The 19,189-nt window shown below is 41.2% G+C and overlaps 1 protein-coding gene and 1 long non-coding RNA gene across 3 annotated transcripts; one reads left to right on the top strand and one right to left on the bottom strand.

The window, feature by feature from the left end:
* Positions 1-26: 26 nt before the first annotated feature.
* Positions 27-12,089, bottom strand: pcolceb (procollagen C-endopeptidase enhancer b). Of its 2 annotated transcripts, XM_044340518.1 has the most exons (9): positions 11,958-12,089; positions 10,502-10,610; positions 8,086-8,344; positions 7,547-7,671; positions 2,628-2,764; positions 1,487-2,112; positions 1,275-1,355; positions 710-880; positions 27-398 (listed from the first exon to the last, which is right to left on the bottom strand). In XM_044340518.1, the coding sequence occupies exons 1-9, from the start codon at positions 12,041-12,043 to the stop codon at positions 268-270; spliced, it is 1,725 nt and encodes a 574-aa protein (XP_044196453.1). In that variant the 5' UTR covers positions 12,044-12,089; the 3' UTR covers positions 27-267. The 2 variants fall into 2 exon arrangements, with proteins under 2 accessions (XP_044196453.1, XP_044196454.1); XM_044340519.1 differs by lacking the exons at positions 10,502-10,610; positions 11,958-12,089 and adding an exon at positions 8,509-8,728.
* Positions 8,285-11,724, top strand: LOC122973189. The gene is made up of 2 exons (XR_006399907.1): positions 8,285-8,360; positions 11,333-11,724. It is a non-coding gene; the product is annotated as an uncharacterized LOC122973189 (long non-coding RNA).
* Positions 12,090-19,189: the final 7,100 nt, after the last annotated feature.

Raw genomic sequence — 19,189 nt, 5'->3', positions numbered from 1 at the left:
GGATAATTGATGCAAATTATTTAAAATCACCTCAAACACCAGCATCACAGTTTATTGATGTGCATGTTTTATCACAGAAATATTAACACTTACATACAAAATATAATACTCAATCATGTATGTTTATCCTTTAAAAACATTATTAGTTTTTTATTATGTAAAAAAAAAAATATGTTTGTATATTACTTAATAATATTTTCATTCTTTATGTAAAGTTACATGTTTTCAGACTGACAGACAATCTGATTGGTGGACAGGGCTGTGATGTCAGCATGATTTGCCTGCCAGGTTGGCCAGTGCTTTGGCGTGGATGGGCTTATAGAGGAGAGTGAAGCTGGAGGGGCTGAGAAGGCCGTTGCCCTGTGCATCGACTTTTCCCATCAACACATAGCTCCGGCCTGGAAAACAACAACAACAAAAACTGTCAGCAAAAATCAGCAAACCAAATATTGTCAATCCTTCTTAAATGTTCTGGTCATATTGACTGTTGCTACCAAAGAAACTGGATGGATTTTTATGCATGTTATGGGGCCAGGTGTTGTGTTAAATGACCTTTTTTAAATTACTAAAAAAAATTTCTAATATCTATATTTTCTATTCGAGGCAGATTTCAGTCAGTGCTGAAAAAGTATTGAGGTTTGACATCCAGCCTTGTGTTCATGTGTGTGAGAGCTGCAGAGAAGGACAATTACAGGTAGTTGTATTGTACCTTTGATTAGCCCAGGACATTTCTTGCAGGTGGAGGCCAGTTTGACCGACATGATGGGTCCTGACTTAGTGATGTTCAGTCGTCCTGTCTTATAGGCCTTGATTAGTGCCACCTCGGCTGTCGCTGAGCCCCTCGGACCAGTCGTCAAAGATGTAAGTTTACCCGTAATCACTGAAAGAAAGAGGGAAATGTAAGAGAGACAATCAGATTATGGAGGACGAAAAGAGTATAAAAGGAAGATGTTTAGGCATTTTATTTATTTAACCAATTATTATTATTATAATAAAATTTGTCAAACTTCACAGATTTTTGGCTATCTTTAAAGAATTACTGTAAATATAAATATTCCTGTTATGCTGATGTAGTCAGGTCAAAGGTGATCTGGGAAAAACATTTTTCAAATTAAGCCCCATTTCCAGGAAAACTAACATCAAAATCATAAGAAAAGTTTTTTTTCAGAGAGAAAACAAGTACAAAACTGGTAAAATAAGTGGCATTTTGGAAAAGACAGAGATGGTGGAGGATGTTTTGTGAGGAACAGATGGCAGCTGATGTTGTGGCTCACCAAAGTCATGAGGGCAGAAGCTGGACTGCAGAGTTCCTTTCCTCTTACAGGCTTGTGTACACAGTGGGTTCAGTGGTAAAGCTGTAGGAAACACACACACACAGCAACAAACACACGATAAGCACATAAACTTGCTTCCTAATACAGGTGTACATATGCATACACAGAGATACACAGCAAATTGTTAATTCCAATCAGTTAATTTCACTCACGTTTCTTACTCACGCCGGGCTTCTTCGTCACTGTCTTGCTCACTCCAGATTTAGGCGTCGGTTTAGGCTTCATCTTGGGTTTGGTTGTTGGTTTAACTTTACTCTTGGGTGTAGGCTTTACGGGTTTGACGCCAGGTTTTACGGTGGGTTTTGTCTTCAGTGCAGGCTTCCGTGTGGGTTTAGCCTTGATGCCTGGTTTTAGCGTTGGCTTAATAAACTTGGGTTTGCGTGTAGGTTTAACTCCGGGTTTAGGTGAAGGCTTTTTCACAGGTGCTTTAGGTGTGGGTTTAGCTGGTTTGGGTTTAGCTGTAGGTTTAACTGCAGGCTTGGCGGTGGGTTTGCGTGGTGGAGGTTTCAAAGGTATCTTCACCAGTGGTTTTTTGGCTGGTTTTGCGGTGGGTTTAGGCAAGACGCCAGGCCTAGGTTTTGGGGTTGGTTTGCTTGGCTTCTTGGCTGGTTTTTGTGGTGCAGAGGTGGTCTGAGGTCCGTAGATGAAGTCCCCTCCGGCGGTGGGCGTCCGAGACCCACGGGGCACACTCGTGTAGAAGGCCATGAAGCCATCTGAGGTCACGCTGAGGTCGGAGACGAACTGGACAAGGAGCTCGTTCCCATGGGTCACTATAGTTCTATGTAAGAGATGAGGAAAGTAGACAGAGAAAACGAAGAGGAGGACAGGAAAGGGGAAAAATATGTGTGAAAGCAGATGAACTTTGGCAGAGCTCGGCTGCATGCCATGTAAATGGTAAATGGACTGCATTTATATAGCGCTTTTCTAGACTACCAACGACTCAAAGTGCTTTACAACACATACCAACATTCACCTATTCACACACTGATGGCAGAAGCTGTTCATCAGGAGCAATATTGTGCTTTTTTTAATCCAAAGCACTTTTACAATGTTTCAAATGCTTACTCACCCATTCTCACACACACACACACACACACACACTCATACATTTGGGGTTCAGTATATTGCCCAAGGATGCATCAACAAGCAAACGAGGATCCGACCACCAACCTTCAGACAAGTGGACGACCCGCTATACCCCCTGAGCCACAGCCGCCTCGTCATGTCTTTGAAAAGCAATTCTTAGTATGTGTTTTGCCTCTTTTACCATCCATTTCTGATCAGGAATCTTACCCCGGTGACCTGTCTCCGCAGAATTTCCCAATCCTCCTTGAGTCGTCAGTCTCTCCCCCATTAAACAATGCCACGTAGTCGTAGCGACAGTATGTGTCAGGCTCCAAGTCCAGCTTCTGAAACTTCACCTCGATCACCTGGGGAAGAGGTGGCGACACGCACACAGACACGCCAACACAAACTATGAAATTTTTGACACGGCATGAAGGATGTGAGCTGGTACATGTTTATTTCAGACTAATTTTCATGAATCTTGTACAGTGCAGACGTAGGTGGAGGTGGTGGAGGAGGTGAAGGCCCGACTTCTGAAATACAGAAGGGCATTTACTCCCTCTCTTAGCCCTCGCTTCCTTCCTTACATTCAATCTCTTGGCACACATGAACACGCCTGCAGGCTCTCAATGAACTCTTTCATTTGAACTTCGTCACAAACACACACATGCACACACACACACACCTGGTCATGGGCCCCTTCACTACTATTTTCGTTTCTCCTACTCCTCTATTTAAAACATCTAGCTGAAATTTCAAACTGGAATTTGAATTTTTCTCACTTTTTATGTAAGGAAATATAAACCATGACATTATTGCAGCTAATGTGTATCTTTTTTCAACAATTTTTTTCCTACGTATTTGTAGAAACACCATCATAACTTAAAGCCTCTGAGTGGGCGTTTCCCACTGCCATGGTTGACCAACATCTGAGAGCAGGCATTGCTAGAAGACACACACAACTCACATGGTGCCAGCCAGTGGTGACTGGCAAACATCATACTTTACTGCTATATGTTATGAAAACTGATTTTTTTATACTTTTTTCAGCAAGCCCACGTAACATTTCAATCAACCATTAGCAATTTAAGCCATCCCTTTATAACATTTCAACATTCAGAAAGTGGGAGAAATAATAATAATAATAATAATAATAATAATAATAATAATAATAATAATAATAATACACTTTTTTTATATAGCACATTTGAAAACATTGGGAAGGAAGTAAAGGAGCAAAAAGAGCTACATATGAGGGAGAGTAAAATAAGTAAAATTAAACATTATAACACCCCACCCAAATGCATCAACTTATTTGATTGAATATCTATAAGCCAATCACAGTGTTCCACATCATCTAAAGTGGACTGCAGTTGAGCCACACCACATTTTTCAGCAAGCATGGCCAACCATGAGGCGAGGAGGAAGCGTGAGGCACATTTTAATCTATATCATATGAAAGATTTATAGCTTTTACTCAAGATTTTTTCAAAAAAATCTGTCCATTTGAATGGAATGTTTGTTAAAATAATACAAAATATATAGGCAATGTGCTTTGAAGCATCACTTTATTCCTTACTATAAGTTAACCATTCATGAAAAATAAACTCATGTTTTTTGTTGACAAAAGGTCTCTTAAGACAATTTATTGTCATTTTTACTATTAGGTTGTTCTTGCATTCAGAGTCAATAACACATAAAAATATTTTAATCTATTTTTTTGTTGCTTATGATTTATGAGTGCATTTAGATTAGAAATCCACCTTTACAATATTTTTTGTGTTTGGAACATAATTAAGAATCAAGAGAATGACTTTGTATAATAATAGGTTTTAAGAAGTGAAATATAAAGTTAAAGTGAGTTCAGACCACAAGTCCTGAGAAAGCACACTTATAAAAAAATATGTCTTTAAGAGGGATTTAAAAGAGAATAAGGAGCTTGCCAGTCTGATATTCTCAGGGTGGTTGTTCCAGAGAGTTTCGGCGCTAACTGAAAAGGCTCGGTCACCCTTGGTTCTCAGCCGACATTGTGGAATGGCTAGCAGAGCCTTGGCTGAGAACCTCAGCTGAGGTTATGACCGGGCACGTATGATGTAAGAAGATCTGAGATATACTTAGAAGCTAAAATAGGAGTAATGTGCTCTCTTTTTTTGGTTTTGGTGAGGAGTCTGGCTGCTGCATTTTGGACAAGATGTAATTTATGTAGACTCTGTTGTCTCAGACGTGTAGAGAGAGTTACAATAGTCCAAATGAGAGGAATTAAAAACATGTGCGACTTTTTACTGGATAAAATTGAAGTAATCTTGGAGAGTCTCCTGAGCTGCAAAAAACAAGACTGTGTTAACATGCCTATTCAAGCTGAGGTGGTTATCAAAGGTGACACCAAGTTTTTGCAGTTTTGGGTTAATTCTTGGACAGCACCCAGATGTTTTGACAGCTGAGGATTAGCTGTGCCAGGGCCAATAATAATTACCCTAGTCTGATCAATATTTAGCTGCAGGATGTTCTGGGCCATCCAGCATTTGAGGTCAAGATGAAGTCGTTAGGTGTATTAATTTGATTTAAAAAATCATTGGGGTTAAAAGAGAGGTACAACTGAGTGTCATCTGCATATGAATGGAAGCTCATATTATGCCTGTGAATGACATGACCCAGGGGTAACATGTAGAGAGAGAACAGGAAAGGTCCAAGGACAGACCCCTGAGGTACCCCACAGGTCAGAGGATGACAGTGACATGCCAATGTTTACACTAAAAAAATCTGTCGCGTAAAGAAGAATAAAACAACTTTAAAACTGAACAAAAAACTGAACCAGACATGCCAGCCCAGTGCTGGAGATCCCCCCAGCATCAGAGGCAACCAGCAGATCAGTCATCACTTTAAGGAGTGTAGTCTCTGTGCTGTGGTTTTCCCTAAATCCCGACTGGAATGTCTCAAGGAGTCCATTTCTGTTTAAAAAAGCAGTCAGTTGTTAAGCAACAACTTTTTCTAGAACCTTGGAGAGAAAGGGCAGTTTGGAAATTGGTCTAAAATTATCTAGGGAGTTAGGGTCTAAAGAGGGTTTTTTTCAGAAGGGGTTGAACAATTGCATTTTTGAAATAAGCAGGGACATAACCCGTCAATAGTGACATGTTAATTATGAAAAGAACATATGGGCTGACAGATCCATATACTTCTTTTAGAAATCTCACAGACAGGATGTCGAGAGCACACATAGAGGGCTTCATTTTATTAACTCTGTGAGAGTATCAATAGATATTGTGTCAAAGGACTCTAAGAGTTCAGTAGTTTTAAAAGAAACTGTTGTGTCCTGTGCAGGAGGGGGAATGTTCACTCTGATGCTAGCTACTTTGTGGATGAAGAAGGTTAAAAATTCTTCATATTTCTCAGGGGAGGAGTCCATATACTTGGACTACTATACATATACTTGGAGGAGCCTCTGTGGCATGGCTAATTACATTGAACAAAGTCCTGGAGTTGTGTCGGTTCTTTTCGATAAGGTCCGAAAAATACTGTGCTCAAGCATTTTTAACCTCTATATTAAAATTTCTCAGAGTCTCTTAAAATGTCAAGGTGCACTGTTAGTTTAGAGGCTTTCCACTTCCGCTCTGCCCTATGACAGTCCCTCTTTAGGGCACGTATGTGATCAGTTATCCATAGCAGGGAAAATTTAGAGGGTTTTTTTCTGCTTAAATGGTACAATTTGGTCCAAGATCTGAGCACAAGTATTATTAAAATTAATTAGGACTGTATCAATATCTTGACTTGGGCCAACTGAGGAAGACAGGAGAGCATCTGTAAATTTGGCGGCAGAGGAAGTATTAAAAATGTGAGAGCATAAAGGGTTTGGTTTATTATTAGACAGATTAATTTGGACCACAGATATGAACATTATGCATTTGTAGTCAGAGACACTAACATTTTTGCATAGTATATTGTCTATTGAAATACCATGTGAAAGGACAAGATCAAGGGTGTGGCCCTCGTTGTGAGTAGGCCCTGTGACAAGTTAAAAGATTAAACAATGTTTTAGAGAGGAGTTCAGAGAACTGTTGAAGAAAGTCAGACACAAATTTAGGTGGTCTGTAGATTAAAATGCACAGTTTTTAGGTTCCCTCTAATAGTGAAACACAATGACTCAGAGGATAAAAGGTCACCCAAGGAGATAAGCAATGAAGTTGTTTTTATAAACAACTGAAAATTCTCCCTCTCTACCAGATAACTTGGGACAGTTGAAAAAGGAGAAGTTGGGGGGGTGATTCTATCAGGGGGACACAGTCACCAGCATGACGCCAGGTTTCTGATATAAAAAAGTCAATTTTGTTAGAGATGATGAAATCCTGGTAAATAAAGATTTGTTGGAGAGGGACCTTATATTGAGCAGACCGAAGTTAACAGAGTGGCCAAAAGTAGGAGTTGGATTTATAATAATTGGCGGTAGTTGAATTTGGCAAGGTACAGTAGTAATATTTTTTGGATTTCTATGTAATCTTGTCCTATACTGTGATCTCTGATTGGAATTATTGGAATTATGTGAATTGAGAGCATCTGGGCACAAGGAGGAGCTAGTGAGTCTATGCCTGGATGAGGTGATGGCAGTGGTGTGGGGAAGACGTGGGCATACATTTAGAGGCTGGAAGTGACCAGCCATCTTGGCTGTCTGGACATGTGGCAGGGGATGGTCAGACTGTATAAAATATGCTGTGCATTAAAGTATGTGCACCCAGTCTGCTGGAGGCTAAGGATCTGGCTAAAATGGCCAATGCCTTGACCAAGTGGAGGGATGGGTCCAGAGATAAAAATATACTTGCCACAGTCATTAAATGAGTGAAGGAGCCTGCTAAAATCCTGTTTTAAAATTTCAGAAGTCTGGTTGGAAACATCATTGCAGCCTACATGGATGATAACATTATGAGCGCTTGGGTGTTTGGCCAGGAGGCATGGGATCTTGTCCAGGATGACAGCCTTCTTAGCACCTGGGAAACAGTAAGTCTCTGCTGATCTTCTCAACTTCAGCAAAAGTTGGATGATGATTTGATGTTTTATAATGGATGATCAATAAACCTAAATGTATTATATTCATACTGAAATTCTGAGGTGTCATTCTGTGTTAAAAGACAAAAAAAAGTGCAATATGATTGGCTTACATTGCTCGGCTCTACGGAGATGTGCCAGGAGCAGCTGATGCCTGCTGGATAATCAGAGTTAGGCCAGTTGGGTGTCTTGACAGAGCCCTGTGCTTTGGTCAGCCGTCCTCCACAGAACTGATTCTCTGTGGGAATAACAGAAAAAAGAGGACAAAAAGAGGAAATGAAACAGTAATACGCCAGACTTCAACCTTTTTCAAACAAGGAAAGGAAGTCTTCACAGGACGTCTCCTGTGATACTGTAAAATGACACCAACGGCTTTGTTTTTAGCTTTCTGGTGTGATTATGGAGAAATCTCAGGTTTTCTTTGGGATCCCTGTAGATTTCATAAACCTGTGCCAACAGACTGTGGCAATTTGTTCATCCCAGAGAAGATTGTGTGTAACCCTTAGTGAGCAATAAACAAATTACCACCAGTCAAAATATGTAAAACCAGCTGAGACAACTACCATGCTACCATGTCTCACTAGAAACAAAGATTAAACATGTAGCTGAAGCCTCACTAGTGTGTTTCTATTGTGAGATGACATGTCCACACCTTCCACATGTGGCTTCCCTGCACTGAAGGCAGCCAGAAAGCCTCTTCCTCCTGTGGCGTCATCTGACACCATCTCTAACATCATGGTGTTGGAGGTGGAGATGAGGGCTCCAGGCCGGAATGTCCCACAGAAACGGCCCAGCTTCTGCACCAAGCGGGAATGACCGTTGTAGACGTCCAGGTAGTCGTAGCGACAGGTGGGGTCAGCCTCCATGTCGAAGAGGCGGAAAGACAGCATGACCACATGACCCTCTGGGACCTGGAGGGGAAAATAGGTAATGTTTTTCGGTTTTAGAGTGCTAGAAAAATAGCTTTATAGGAGTAAATATAATGTATTCTACTTTATTGTAGAAAGACAAGGGATCAAATGATGTGGGATGTTTAGCAGTTTAAGCCTCATATGACCAAAGATTATAATATTACCGATCTTATTGCAATACAACATTTTAGTAGAGTTTCCAAAGATACGAAACATGCCAGGCTGAATATTGGTGAAATCTGGAGACATCTAGAATATTTCCATTCGATGCAATGGCGCAACCGTAAAATAACATGGAATCTTGGTTTGAATATTTAACTTCATGTATACAATAAAAGGCCTTTTTCACAGCAGGCTCGTAATTTTGACTTTTCGTAGTAGGAAAAGCACAGGTGTCACAAATCACATTAACGATGCTGCCAATAAGTGAAAGCATGAAAGCAGGTGTGCTGCATTAGGTCCTCTAAGCAGTGAGTGTCTGGGAACTGTCAAGTAATGAAAGGAAGGGTAAACGTGTATCACAATAAATGACATTCTGTTAAAGTTCGTGCACTCAGCGGTGTGCATGTGTGTCAATAAATATATTGTGACTCTAAGCAGTAAGCATAGCGATCTTAAATTAATGTTTTATTTTTTTATTCTGCACTCTATGAAAGCTTTGAGTCAGTCTAGCTCACCCTATGTTACCTGAGAAGATGGTACGTTCCAGTTAAGTGCAGCTGAGATGATAAAAGGCCAGTTACTGGTCAATGGCAGTAGAAGAGTGGGTGGCAGCTTGCTGTGAGACTGCATGTATTTTTTTTTCTTTAACTTAAGTTATTATTGTTAAATTACAATTTTTGTCAAGAAATTGCACTTTTTTTGCACATTTTCCTACAAATATGTAGAAATATGTAAAGGTAAAATGGAACTGAATATAATACTCAACTAACAAAATACAAAATCCAGCCCACATACCCACTAAAGTCCGACAAACTATTTATCACTATAGGCATGCATGAAAAAAACTTTAATGGACACGATATAACTGAATGAAAAAAAATATCACATTCATTGTTTTACAACTGAAAAGTTGAACACCAAAGCAGTGAAATGCACCATTTCTCAACTCAGTGCGTGCAGGGCTTTTGCAGCTATATCCTTACTTGTTCTGGTATGACCAGTAGCTTATAGTGGCAGACTGCTAACTATGTTAGCAGACTTTTGATATGATAGCTGCTGTGTGACGTACTTGTAACTAGGATCGCTGAGTTAATTTTGTGCTTTTCTCCTTTTTAATTACCAGTTTTGGCCACAGTGGTCACTGTTCAGCAAAAGTTACATAGAATTGCTTTAACACTACTATGCATTTAGGCTGTGTCTGAAATCACTTCCTTGTTCACTCATTCACTACTCTGTATATGATCAACACTTAATAGTTTACTCTATAGTGAGCAGTAAATGAGATTTTGGACACTAATGAATCATGGTCATTTTGGCGGCAGAAGAACCACTCAACGGCTACAAAATGCAACATATTACATTGTGGGATTATTAGCAGAAAATACTGAGCATGCCCTGGACACCCTTTTTTTTGTTTTTAATGTGCATGATATAAATTAGAGAATTCAGACACTCAAATACAATGGTGCAAGGTAACAGTGAACTATACTGTACAGTGTATGTACAGTAGTATCTCTCAAAAGGCCCTGTTTTCACTCATTCTGAAGGTGATAGGTGCTACAATGTAAATTACATGTGGTCAACGGACTCCATATACTAATAAGAATGATAAAGGTGTAATTTATTTGCCCCAATAGGTGCAGTAAAGCTAAGCTAGGGAGATCTCAATCACTGTCTGTACACACCGACACAGTCTTGAATAGATCTAATCAGGCAACATAATGTGTAGGTTTACCATGCGTGAGCAAGTTCTTTAAAAATGACATTAATGCCTGTTTACACTAATTGAAAATGACTGATTGGATTTTATGATATTTATTTTCAAATCACAGTCAACAAAGCATTTTCAAGAACTCTCAAATGAACCATCATTCATGCAATGAAACTGTCAATCTGGAGAGACGTGATGATGCTGTCGTGTATTGCAGCAGCCACTCTGGGTAAACATCAGTTTGGGTTCAGTATAAATGTGTAGTGATTTTTAAAATGACTCACGGTGATGTACCAGGTACATTTACTGTTAGGTTTATAGTGACTGGGGAAGCCTTCGCTGGCCACGATGCCCGAATCTGTGACCAGATGACCTCCACAGAGGAAGACGGGCCTGAAAGAGAAAGGAAAATGAGTATCACACAAATGCCATTAACTGCAGTTCAACTTTTAACTTTAACCTGCTGCACTGGAAGGAAATGCAGCCATACCGCCTATATATTGAGGCTGTGCCCCTGCACACGTTTACATACACGCTGCAAACCACAGCGGCACAGTCTGCCTCTGTTCTCTGAGTCCGGGGAGGTTCCCTGTGAACTCTCCTGGTTTGTGTTTTTTCATAAAACTCAGTCAAATTAAGCCAGGAAGACTGTTAATATACAGTATATGTGCTGTGAGCTTTCTCCACATCCACTGCACCACAAGAAAGTTGTCGGTAGACGTAACACATACTTTACTTTAGCAGACAGGCACCTTCAAAACGCTTGCACAACAGCCCAATCACACGTGGAGTGTGGCGACACACACACCCACTATTTCACACACAGATAAACACACATCAAAGCTGGGCCAGCCTCAACTTTTAATTTTGTAGCATTCGCCGGCCCCAGGCTCGTTAATTTAGATGTTGGCTGCTCTGGCATCTGGTCAGCGTGTTTCCTCTCTTTACACTGCTGCTGTATTTTGTCTTCAAACTTAACTGTGGCTCAATTTTTGTTGTTTTTGTGCCAGTTTCTTTGGGAGCTGGGAAAGCCAAAAATGAATTTTACAGTGTGAGGGCTGTGTTTCTGTGATCAACCATTTATAGTCCCCTTTTTTCTCTTTCATGTCCTGCAGGCATTTGTTGTATGTCTCCTGCGGTACTGTAAGGCCACATTTTGGCCAAAATATCCCAGTGGCGGTGTAGTCCCTCCCTTCTGACCCTCTGGAGCTGAGCGGCCCACAGGCATTTGTTTGTCTCTCATGTTCAATTTACACCCTGTGTGTGGAAGTAGCTATAGCTGTGCAAACATCAAGATCATATGGAAGGCCTTTTGAGCAAATAACGTCTTAGAAAAAAATTTCCAAGACGTCATTTACTCAAATGGCATTCCATAAAGTAAGAAGCTCAAAAAATGTGGAGCTGGAGCATAAAACTCTGAATTTATTGTAATTTTTTCACAAAAACATCAGACATGAGGATGATCTACTGTACATTTGCCCAGTAAAATCACTACAGCATGCTGTCATTTTGTGTCTGAACTGCCTGTTTGTGTGTTTATGGGATGCCAACCACATCTTACCACTGTAAACTTCTATTTCTACTGCACTCTCAGTAATCACAATACTGTAACCAGGAGACACTCACACACTCACTCACACATGCCACATGTGCACATGCAGGATGTAGAAAAGAAAACAGATGCACAAGAGGGACACTGACACACATACAAAAAACTCTCTTACACACACCTTAGCTTACCTGGTGTAGTTGGTCTGACTCTGAGCCTCGATCCATCCCAGTGTCAAAATGACAAGAAGACACAGAGTCAACACCCTGTCCTCCATCCTGCTATCCTCCAAGATAAGGAAAGACGGGAGAGGACAAGAGGAGGCAGGAGGAAGGAGGGAGAAGCAGAGTTAGAGGCGTGGAGAGACGCAAGGTTCAAATGGGGAGGGGAGGGGAGGGGAGAGGAGAAGAGGGGAGGGGAGGGGATGGGAGGGAGGGAGAGAGGAAGAGGAAGGAAGTGATGGGTGAGAAGGTGGTGTGTTATGGAGGGAAGGAGAAGAAAGGAAAAGGTGGATGAATGTGATATTGAGAGGACAGAGGGCTATTTGACATGGGTTAACAGGAAAAAACATTAATTACATTGTACACTCACCCATGGCCAAACATAATGTACGTACAGTGAAACTACACAGTGTGCTTATGTTCCTGGTCTGTGTTGTTGTTTTTTAACAGGTCATGGAATATATGAAAAATATATGTTTCTCCAGGTGTGAGGGCTGATGGACAGAGTGCTACTGTTGCATGTGTGTGTATAATGACCACTTCACTGCACCAGTAGCTAGTAGCTGGGTTTTTTCTTCTCTCCATGTTAGCAGTTTTGGTCTGTTCACAACTTTGATCCAGACTAAAATATCTAAACAACTATTTGATGGATTACCATGAAATTTTGTACAGACATTCAGGGTCCCACAGGGATGAAGATAGTTGGAGATCCCCTGACTTTTCATCTAGTGCCACCAACAGGCAGACATTTTAGGCTTTTTGTAAAATGTCTTAACAACTACTTGATGGACTACCATGAAATTTAGCAGATATGCATGGTGCCCAGAGGATGAAACCTACTGACTTTTGGGTATCCCCTAACTTTTCTTCTGGCACCACCAGCACGTCACAGTATGGGGTGGGTGTGAATGTGGGATCTGGCACATAGCTGTATGTGGGCCTGGGCCCTAATCAGAAGGCTTCCTTTTTTGCTGGATCATCCAGTGAATAGCGGTCAATGAAGACTCTTTCAAATGTGACTTTGCAACCAATAAAAATGAAACAATTCTTGTGTCTTACTACTTGTTTACCATATGATGATGATGATGATGTTAGGTCAGATTTTTTGAGTGGCGGTGCATTTCACATATGCCAGATTGCGAGCAGCCCCTCCTCTTTGACTCAGCGTACAGCCCACGCATTGCACAGAAGAACAAACACCTAGTCTGCTAGCTAGTTGCTTTTAATGTAGGTTAAGATAAAAACCATGGCGAAACAGAGCAGTTTCTTTAAGTTTGTCATAAATAAGACATCATGAGGAGCAGGAGGAAAAGAATTCAGCTCAAGTTCAGGCATCATTCTCAACCCAGTCATCTACTCCTGTGCCAGTTTCTCTACAACAAGTGCAGTAGTAAGTAGTAGTAGTGGCTGCTAATTTAGCCCTTTTCCTTTCAGCAGCAGCAACACACTGATGATATACAGACTGAACTTTGTCCCTGCTCTCCTTTGAAAGAGAAGTGACTGAAGCATTAAACTATATTGACATAATTTCAGTGTTCAACACCAAGCCCTGTCATCTCCTGTTGTAATCAGCAAAAGTAAGCTAATTTACAATTTCAGACGGCAGCAGCCGATTGCCTATTTCAATTACTAGTGCAGTGCCTGTTCAAAATGTGCCTGTTTGGAAGGGGCCAATTGCTGATTTACAGCTTTCCACTCATCCAAACAACTTTACACTTGACACTGCACACCTTGGGTCATGAGTAATACACCCATCATGACATAGTTGCGTCATTTGGATGCAAAAGCTAACACGAACATTTTATTGCCTCAGTGGAGTCAAAGTCCCATGTAATGTGTATGGATAAGCCACAGATTTTACATACTCCAATAGTGCGACTTGAGGTGATGCAAATGCAACACTGTTGCATCTCCTCCAGGTGTGGCTATAAAACCTAAGCACTGCTGACCCTCTGGCATGTTCACATCTCCATCAGCAAAAGAGCTAAAATGTGAATCACCACTAACCAACACCAAGTACATAAAGGAGAAGACAAATCAAACATGTTACTAAGTTGGCTAATTACTGTTGTTATCACACTAACTGATTACACTAAATCTGTGATCTGGCAAACAACCAACAAACTCTTGCCAGGACGTGCACCTGGATTACACCACGAGTCGGTTTTTATTGGGTTTTTTTAGATCACAAATACAGTAAATTAAAAATTTTATCATACACAATAACTATAAGAAAACCTAACTATATACATCCTTATTTACACATGATGTTTAAATGCTCCATATAACAGGGTGTCTACAGGTAGCAGCAAGTTAAGACTTTCTAAGACATTTTAATGCCAGTGTAACAAAATGTAATGGCACTTTACAATTTAAAGAAAATAGTACCAAATGTGAAAATATAGGCATGTGCAAACTTCCAGAGGATCAGTGGAGTCCAGGTTTCTTCTGTCAATGATTTTGTCCTGTTCATGCGGACTGTAAATCATAACCTCTGGAATCACATGAAATCTTTCCCTTGCCAAGGTCCGACAGGAATTTGGCAAAACCTGCTTCATCTTGTTGCTTTCTAGCAGCCTGAGTGATCCTCATGTTTTCAGTAAGACAAAGAATCTCGACATTCCTCCACAGGTATCAGCTCCTCAAGCACCTCTCTACTATCTACTATGTTGCACAATAAGAATCTACCACCAGTCACTGCTGAATACCATTGTGATGCCACCAACCACCATTCCAGTGGCTGAACCCATCAGCCACTGGAATGTACAATCTGCTGCTTCTAACGTACAGCAATCCATCATTGACACTTCATCCTCCACCATGACATGTGTCATTCTGATGAGTGCCACAGTGCTGTCATCTTTGCCCACGTTGCAAGTGGACTCGTCAGCGAGAATGAGAGGGCAATTGGTCCTACTATGAAAGGTGGTTCCTTTAAGCAGGATGGTTACTGCAATGCCACTTGCAGCTGTTGTAAAGGCTACTTTGCCATGTGCTTAGACTTGTAAAGGATGTGAGATGATGTGAATGTTTTCCCAGTCCCACCACTTGTATCAACTGCAATCATCTTGCCAGGTCCCTGTTCCACACTCTCCATTACTATCTTGACAACTACATGCTGCTCATCATTGAGAAGGTCCTCTGTCTCAGCAACGTGAGCCTCAAGCTCTGGTATGTTGTGCTCTGTCTCGTGTTGGATAACGCAGGGAATGCAAGGCTTGATGTGAACTGGATCAGGCCCAGGGAGGCCAGAGTTCTCGCTCAGCATAAAGCCGTGCCTCTCAACATGGTCCTTCAGCTCGAGCAGCACTTGAGTCACAATAATGTCATCTGGCTCAGTCACACCTGCTACATGCATGAAGGCCTGCACAGCACATACTTGTGCCTTTCCCAGAACTGCAAGTGTTCCCCTCTGAGAGCGAACATGAGCATGTTGGCAAATACCTTATGCACTACCGGTTTGCGATGTTTGCAGCCTCCTCCATAACAGAATCCACCCCCTGGTCATTGTCAACAATGCCATGCGCAATGCAGGCTGCCAGATAGGTCTCTATGACCCAATTGCCAGGAGGTCCTGGAAGCATGTTGGTCCAGGCACATGGTACAGCTCAGCAGTACGAGGGTGGAAGGCAATCATGGGAAGTTGCCCAACTGTGTCAGCCATCCAGTCATCCTGAGAACTCAGTCTTTTCCTCCACAACTGAAATCTCTTCCACATGTAGGTGGAGTGTTGAAAGACATCTGGATACACAACATGGTGCATGTGTGGATGTAGAGTCATGGCTTCGAAAAAGACTGAGAGGCCCTGAGGCCACCAGGTTCTGGGCAGTGCCTTTGTCATTGAATTTGATCACCTGCTCATCCTCCAGATGAATTGCAAGCATCTCCATTAGCAGCTGCTTGCGTTGAATGAGGAAGTCATAGATGCGCCAGTATCCCTCAGATGCAGTGATGTACCACTCTGATTCATATTGTGTCACCTCATCATGTCGCAATGCCTCTTGTGTCTACTCATCTGGCACATCCAGTCTGACCAGGCCCTGATCTGGTCCCTTTTCAAGGTATTTGTACAGGTACTTCACAGTGGTGATAGCGCACACACAAGGTTAAGGTTAATGTGTCTCAAAGTTAATGTGAGCATTGTACCAGAGTAGAATATATGGATTGTAAGGCAAACCCATGCATTGTTGATATGCTGACGCCACCTCTGATGGTCTTAATGATGGGAGCACCAAGTGCTGTTTCTGCCTGTCTCCTGTAGAGAGGATAGGAGTCTTCAGAGAAGCTAATCTTCTCTCAAAGATTTTTGGGATCGTCCTTTGCACACTTCCTGTGTGCCATGCAGGGGCTGGCATTGTTCCATTCCCCAAAAGGACCATGAATCATGTATGATGTGACAATGCGATGTACTTGCGGATTTGTGTCTTTGTTAGGAATATCGGCCAGGTGATCAGTATCTGCTGAGGTCCTGGGTTTGTCATGGGGTACCATGGTCAAGAGCATGTGGATATGTGGAAGATGGCACTTTTGCATTTCCTTTACCATCATGTAGGCATCTACATGCCCCAAGATATCATGTTTGAGGAGGTCTGTGAGGAGTGCTTCCAACTTTATGTGGAACACTCGAGTGATATGTCTGGTCTCTGGCTGGCTGACCCTCAAAAAGCAATCCTGTGATTTCCAGCCACTTGGGATTACAGGTGAAGGTCAAGAAGAAGTCAGGTTTTCCCTTGACTCGGACCAAGGCCATCACATCCTGGAACTCCTTGGCATACCACAGTGGTGATAATGATAATGGGTCATATGCTGGATGCATGGCGTTTGATCATCTGAAATATTCCTCCTCTGAGGTGAAGAGTGACAGCCAGCTTTCCAAACTGCTCTGTTGTTGTTGTTGTTGTTACTCCTGGAGCAATGACAGCCATGTCAGTATCTTTTTATGGAAGGTTCAAGGTGCCATGATGAAGGTTTTGGCACCGTGTACAAACTGTACATATTTGGGCTCATTGGTGCTGTCATTCTGGGCTGCATGCTCAATGGCTGACTTGAATTGTTGCATGTATGGGTTGCACTAGGGAATGGCCTCTTGTGCTTTCAGCAAAAATTCTTCATTTAGACTGCTGTTTGAGGTGTGGTCGTGACAGTACTGCAACTCATGGTCAGGATCGTGGAAATAGATCTTGGCAAAGAGTGGGGTATGACCCTGCTCTGGAAGGGGACAAGCAATGTAATGATAAACCTTACCTTGTATGTGCACCCCAAGATTGAAGCCAGGCATAGGTATCTCTCAAACACCAATACTTGCCATTGCTAGTGCATTGTTATACTGTTTCACAAAGTTCTGAATAAGGAAAAGCCGTGCCAAGCTATGTTCAGGTGTTATTTTTAATGTTACTGAGCACGTTGGTGCTGGTGTCCCTCTATCTATACACTTGATTAATGATGCTGTTGCATCTGTCAGCTGTGTGTGAAAATGTGGCTGCTGTGCCAGGCTATGATGCTATTAATGTTCGTCTTGATGCCTGTAACATTACCTGTGATGATGTATAAGGCTTGTATGATTAAACTGTGGTGCATTCAGGCAAGTATAGTTGTAATGACTTATTTTAGTGAACAGATGTATTTCAGATCTTATTAAGCATGACTGGTCTTGGACGGGCTAGGCCCACCTGATTTTCTCTGTGCCCACCCAGACTGTGATTTCTGCCTACACTACTGTGCTGGATGTTTCGGAAAGTTAGTATTTGGATGCAGCCCCTCTAATCCGGCATCAAAAAGGGGATTTCCGAAGTTATTCAACCATCTGCAAAGGAGTTCTGAAGAAGCATACTGGCAACTTCACTTTGGTGACCCTCTGACTTTGCCACACACTGAGGTTTACATATTTGTTATTTGAGTGAAATCTCTAACACTAGTGGATATACTGCTGGGAAATTTGCTTCAGACATTCATATTCTCCTCAGGATAAATTGTAATCACTCTGATTATCTCCAGACTTTTTCCTCTAAAAAGTCTGGAGATAATCAGAGTGATTGATTGTTAGGTCAAAATTTTTATAAAAGTGGAAAGACTCTGGCACTTTTTGTGAATTCTTTCAGGTCCCAAAAATGTATACCAATAATAACCAAAATAACAGCTAAAATTAATATAATGTAATGTAGGAATGTCAGTAAATGAGAACAAATGGCTGCTCTTGGTAACATTTTGATGGTGTTAGTGACTTGTCACATTAATAATTCATATCAGGTTTGCAATGTGTTGCTTGTGCACACACGCTGATGTTGAGCTGTTATGTTCTTTGTCCCCAACTTTGTTTATCTTGAGCAATCATTAATTCTAAAAAGTCACAATTTATCAAATACTTAAATTTGAAGGTATTTAGTCATAAACCAAATAATGTTAGCCTCAGCAGCTAAACATCAGTATGTTAGCATTGTCATTGTGCACATGTTAGAATGCTGATGTTAGCATTTAGCTTTTATAAATGCAATCTCACAGAGCTGTTATATGTAGAATCTTATCTTGAACACAATTTACTCTGCTGGAGCAAATTAAAGTTAATTATGAAGATTAAATTCCTTTCCACAGAATTCACCACAGTGGAAATTAAGTAGTTGGTTCACTTTAAATGCAGGAAAGAATGAAAAATACAGTAGGCTTAAAAAAAAAAAAAGAAAAAAAAAAAGAAATCAGGGCATAGGGCTCTTAAAAGTAAATATGGATTACTTGAAATATGTTGAATTCTACAGCAAAATATAATGTGTTTGGCATAGAAAGGCCCATCATTATTGTAAAAAGTTGATTCAATGCACATAATTTAACCTTTTTTTTAAATGACGTTTCAAGCTAGTCTATTAACATCAGCTGTCTGGAACAAAATTACAAACATACAGAACATCACAATCATCGTCATTGTTATAATTATGTGCAATGAAGTCAATGTTGCTGCTTTGTGTTAAAACGTGTCTAAACGAAGGCATGCCTTTGTCTTTTTTAAGCTGTGGTGACCACTCTGGGTAGAAACCACAGTTGAATAGAAGGAGACTGTGGTTCGTCTGCCCCGATCTGCTCTTTGCTTCCAGTTCATTCTGGACACTCCTGTGTATCCAGGCCAACTGTTGCAAAAAAACACCCACCAACAAAAATAGACTGCAAAGAGATATAATCATAAATCTAACTGCGTAGCTGAAAGGGACAAACAG

The sequence above is a fragment of the Thunnus albacares genome, chromosome 22, assembly GCF_914725855.1.
Source record: "Thunnus albacares chromosome 22, fThuAlb1.1, whole genome shotgun sequence".
NCBI classification, from domain to species: domain Eukaryota; kingdom Metazoa; phylum Chordata; class Actinopteri; order Scombriformes; family Scombridae; genus Thunnus; species Thunnus albacares.
Note: the sequence above shows the minus strand (reverse complement) of the source record. Positions and strands in the feature narration are given on the sequence as shown.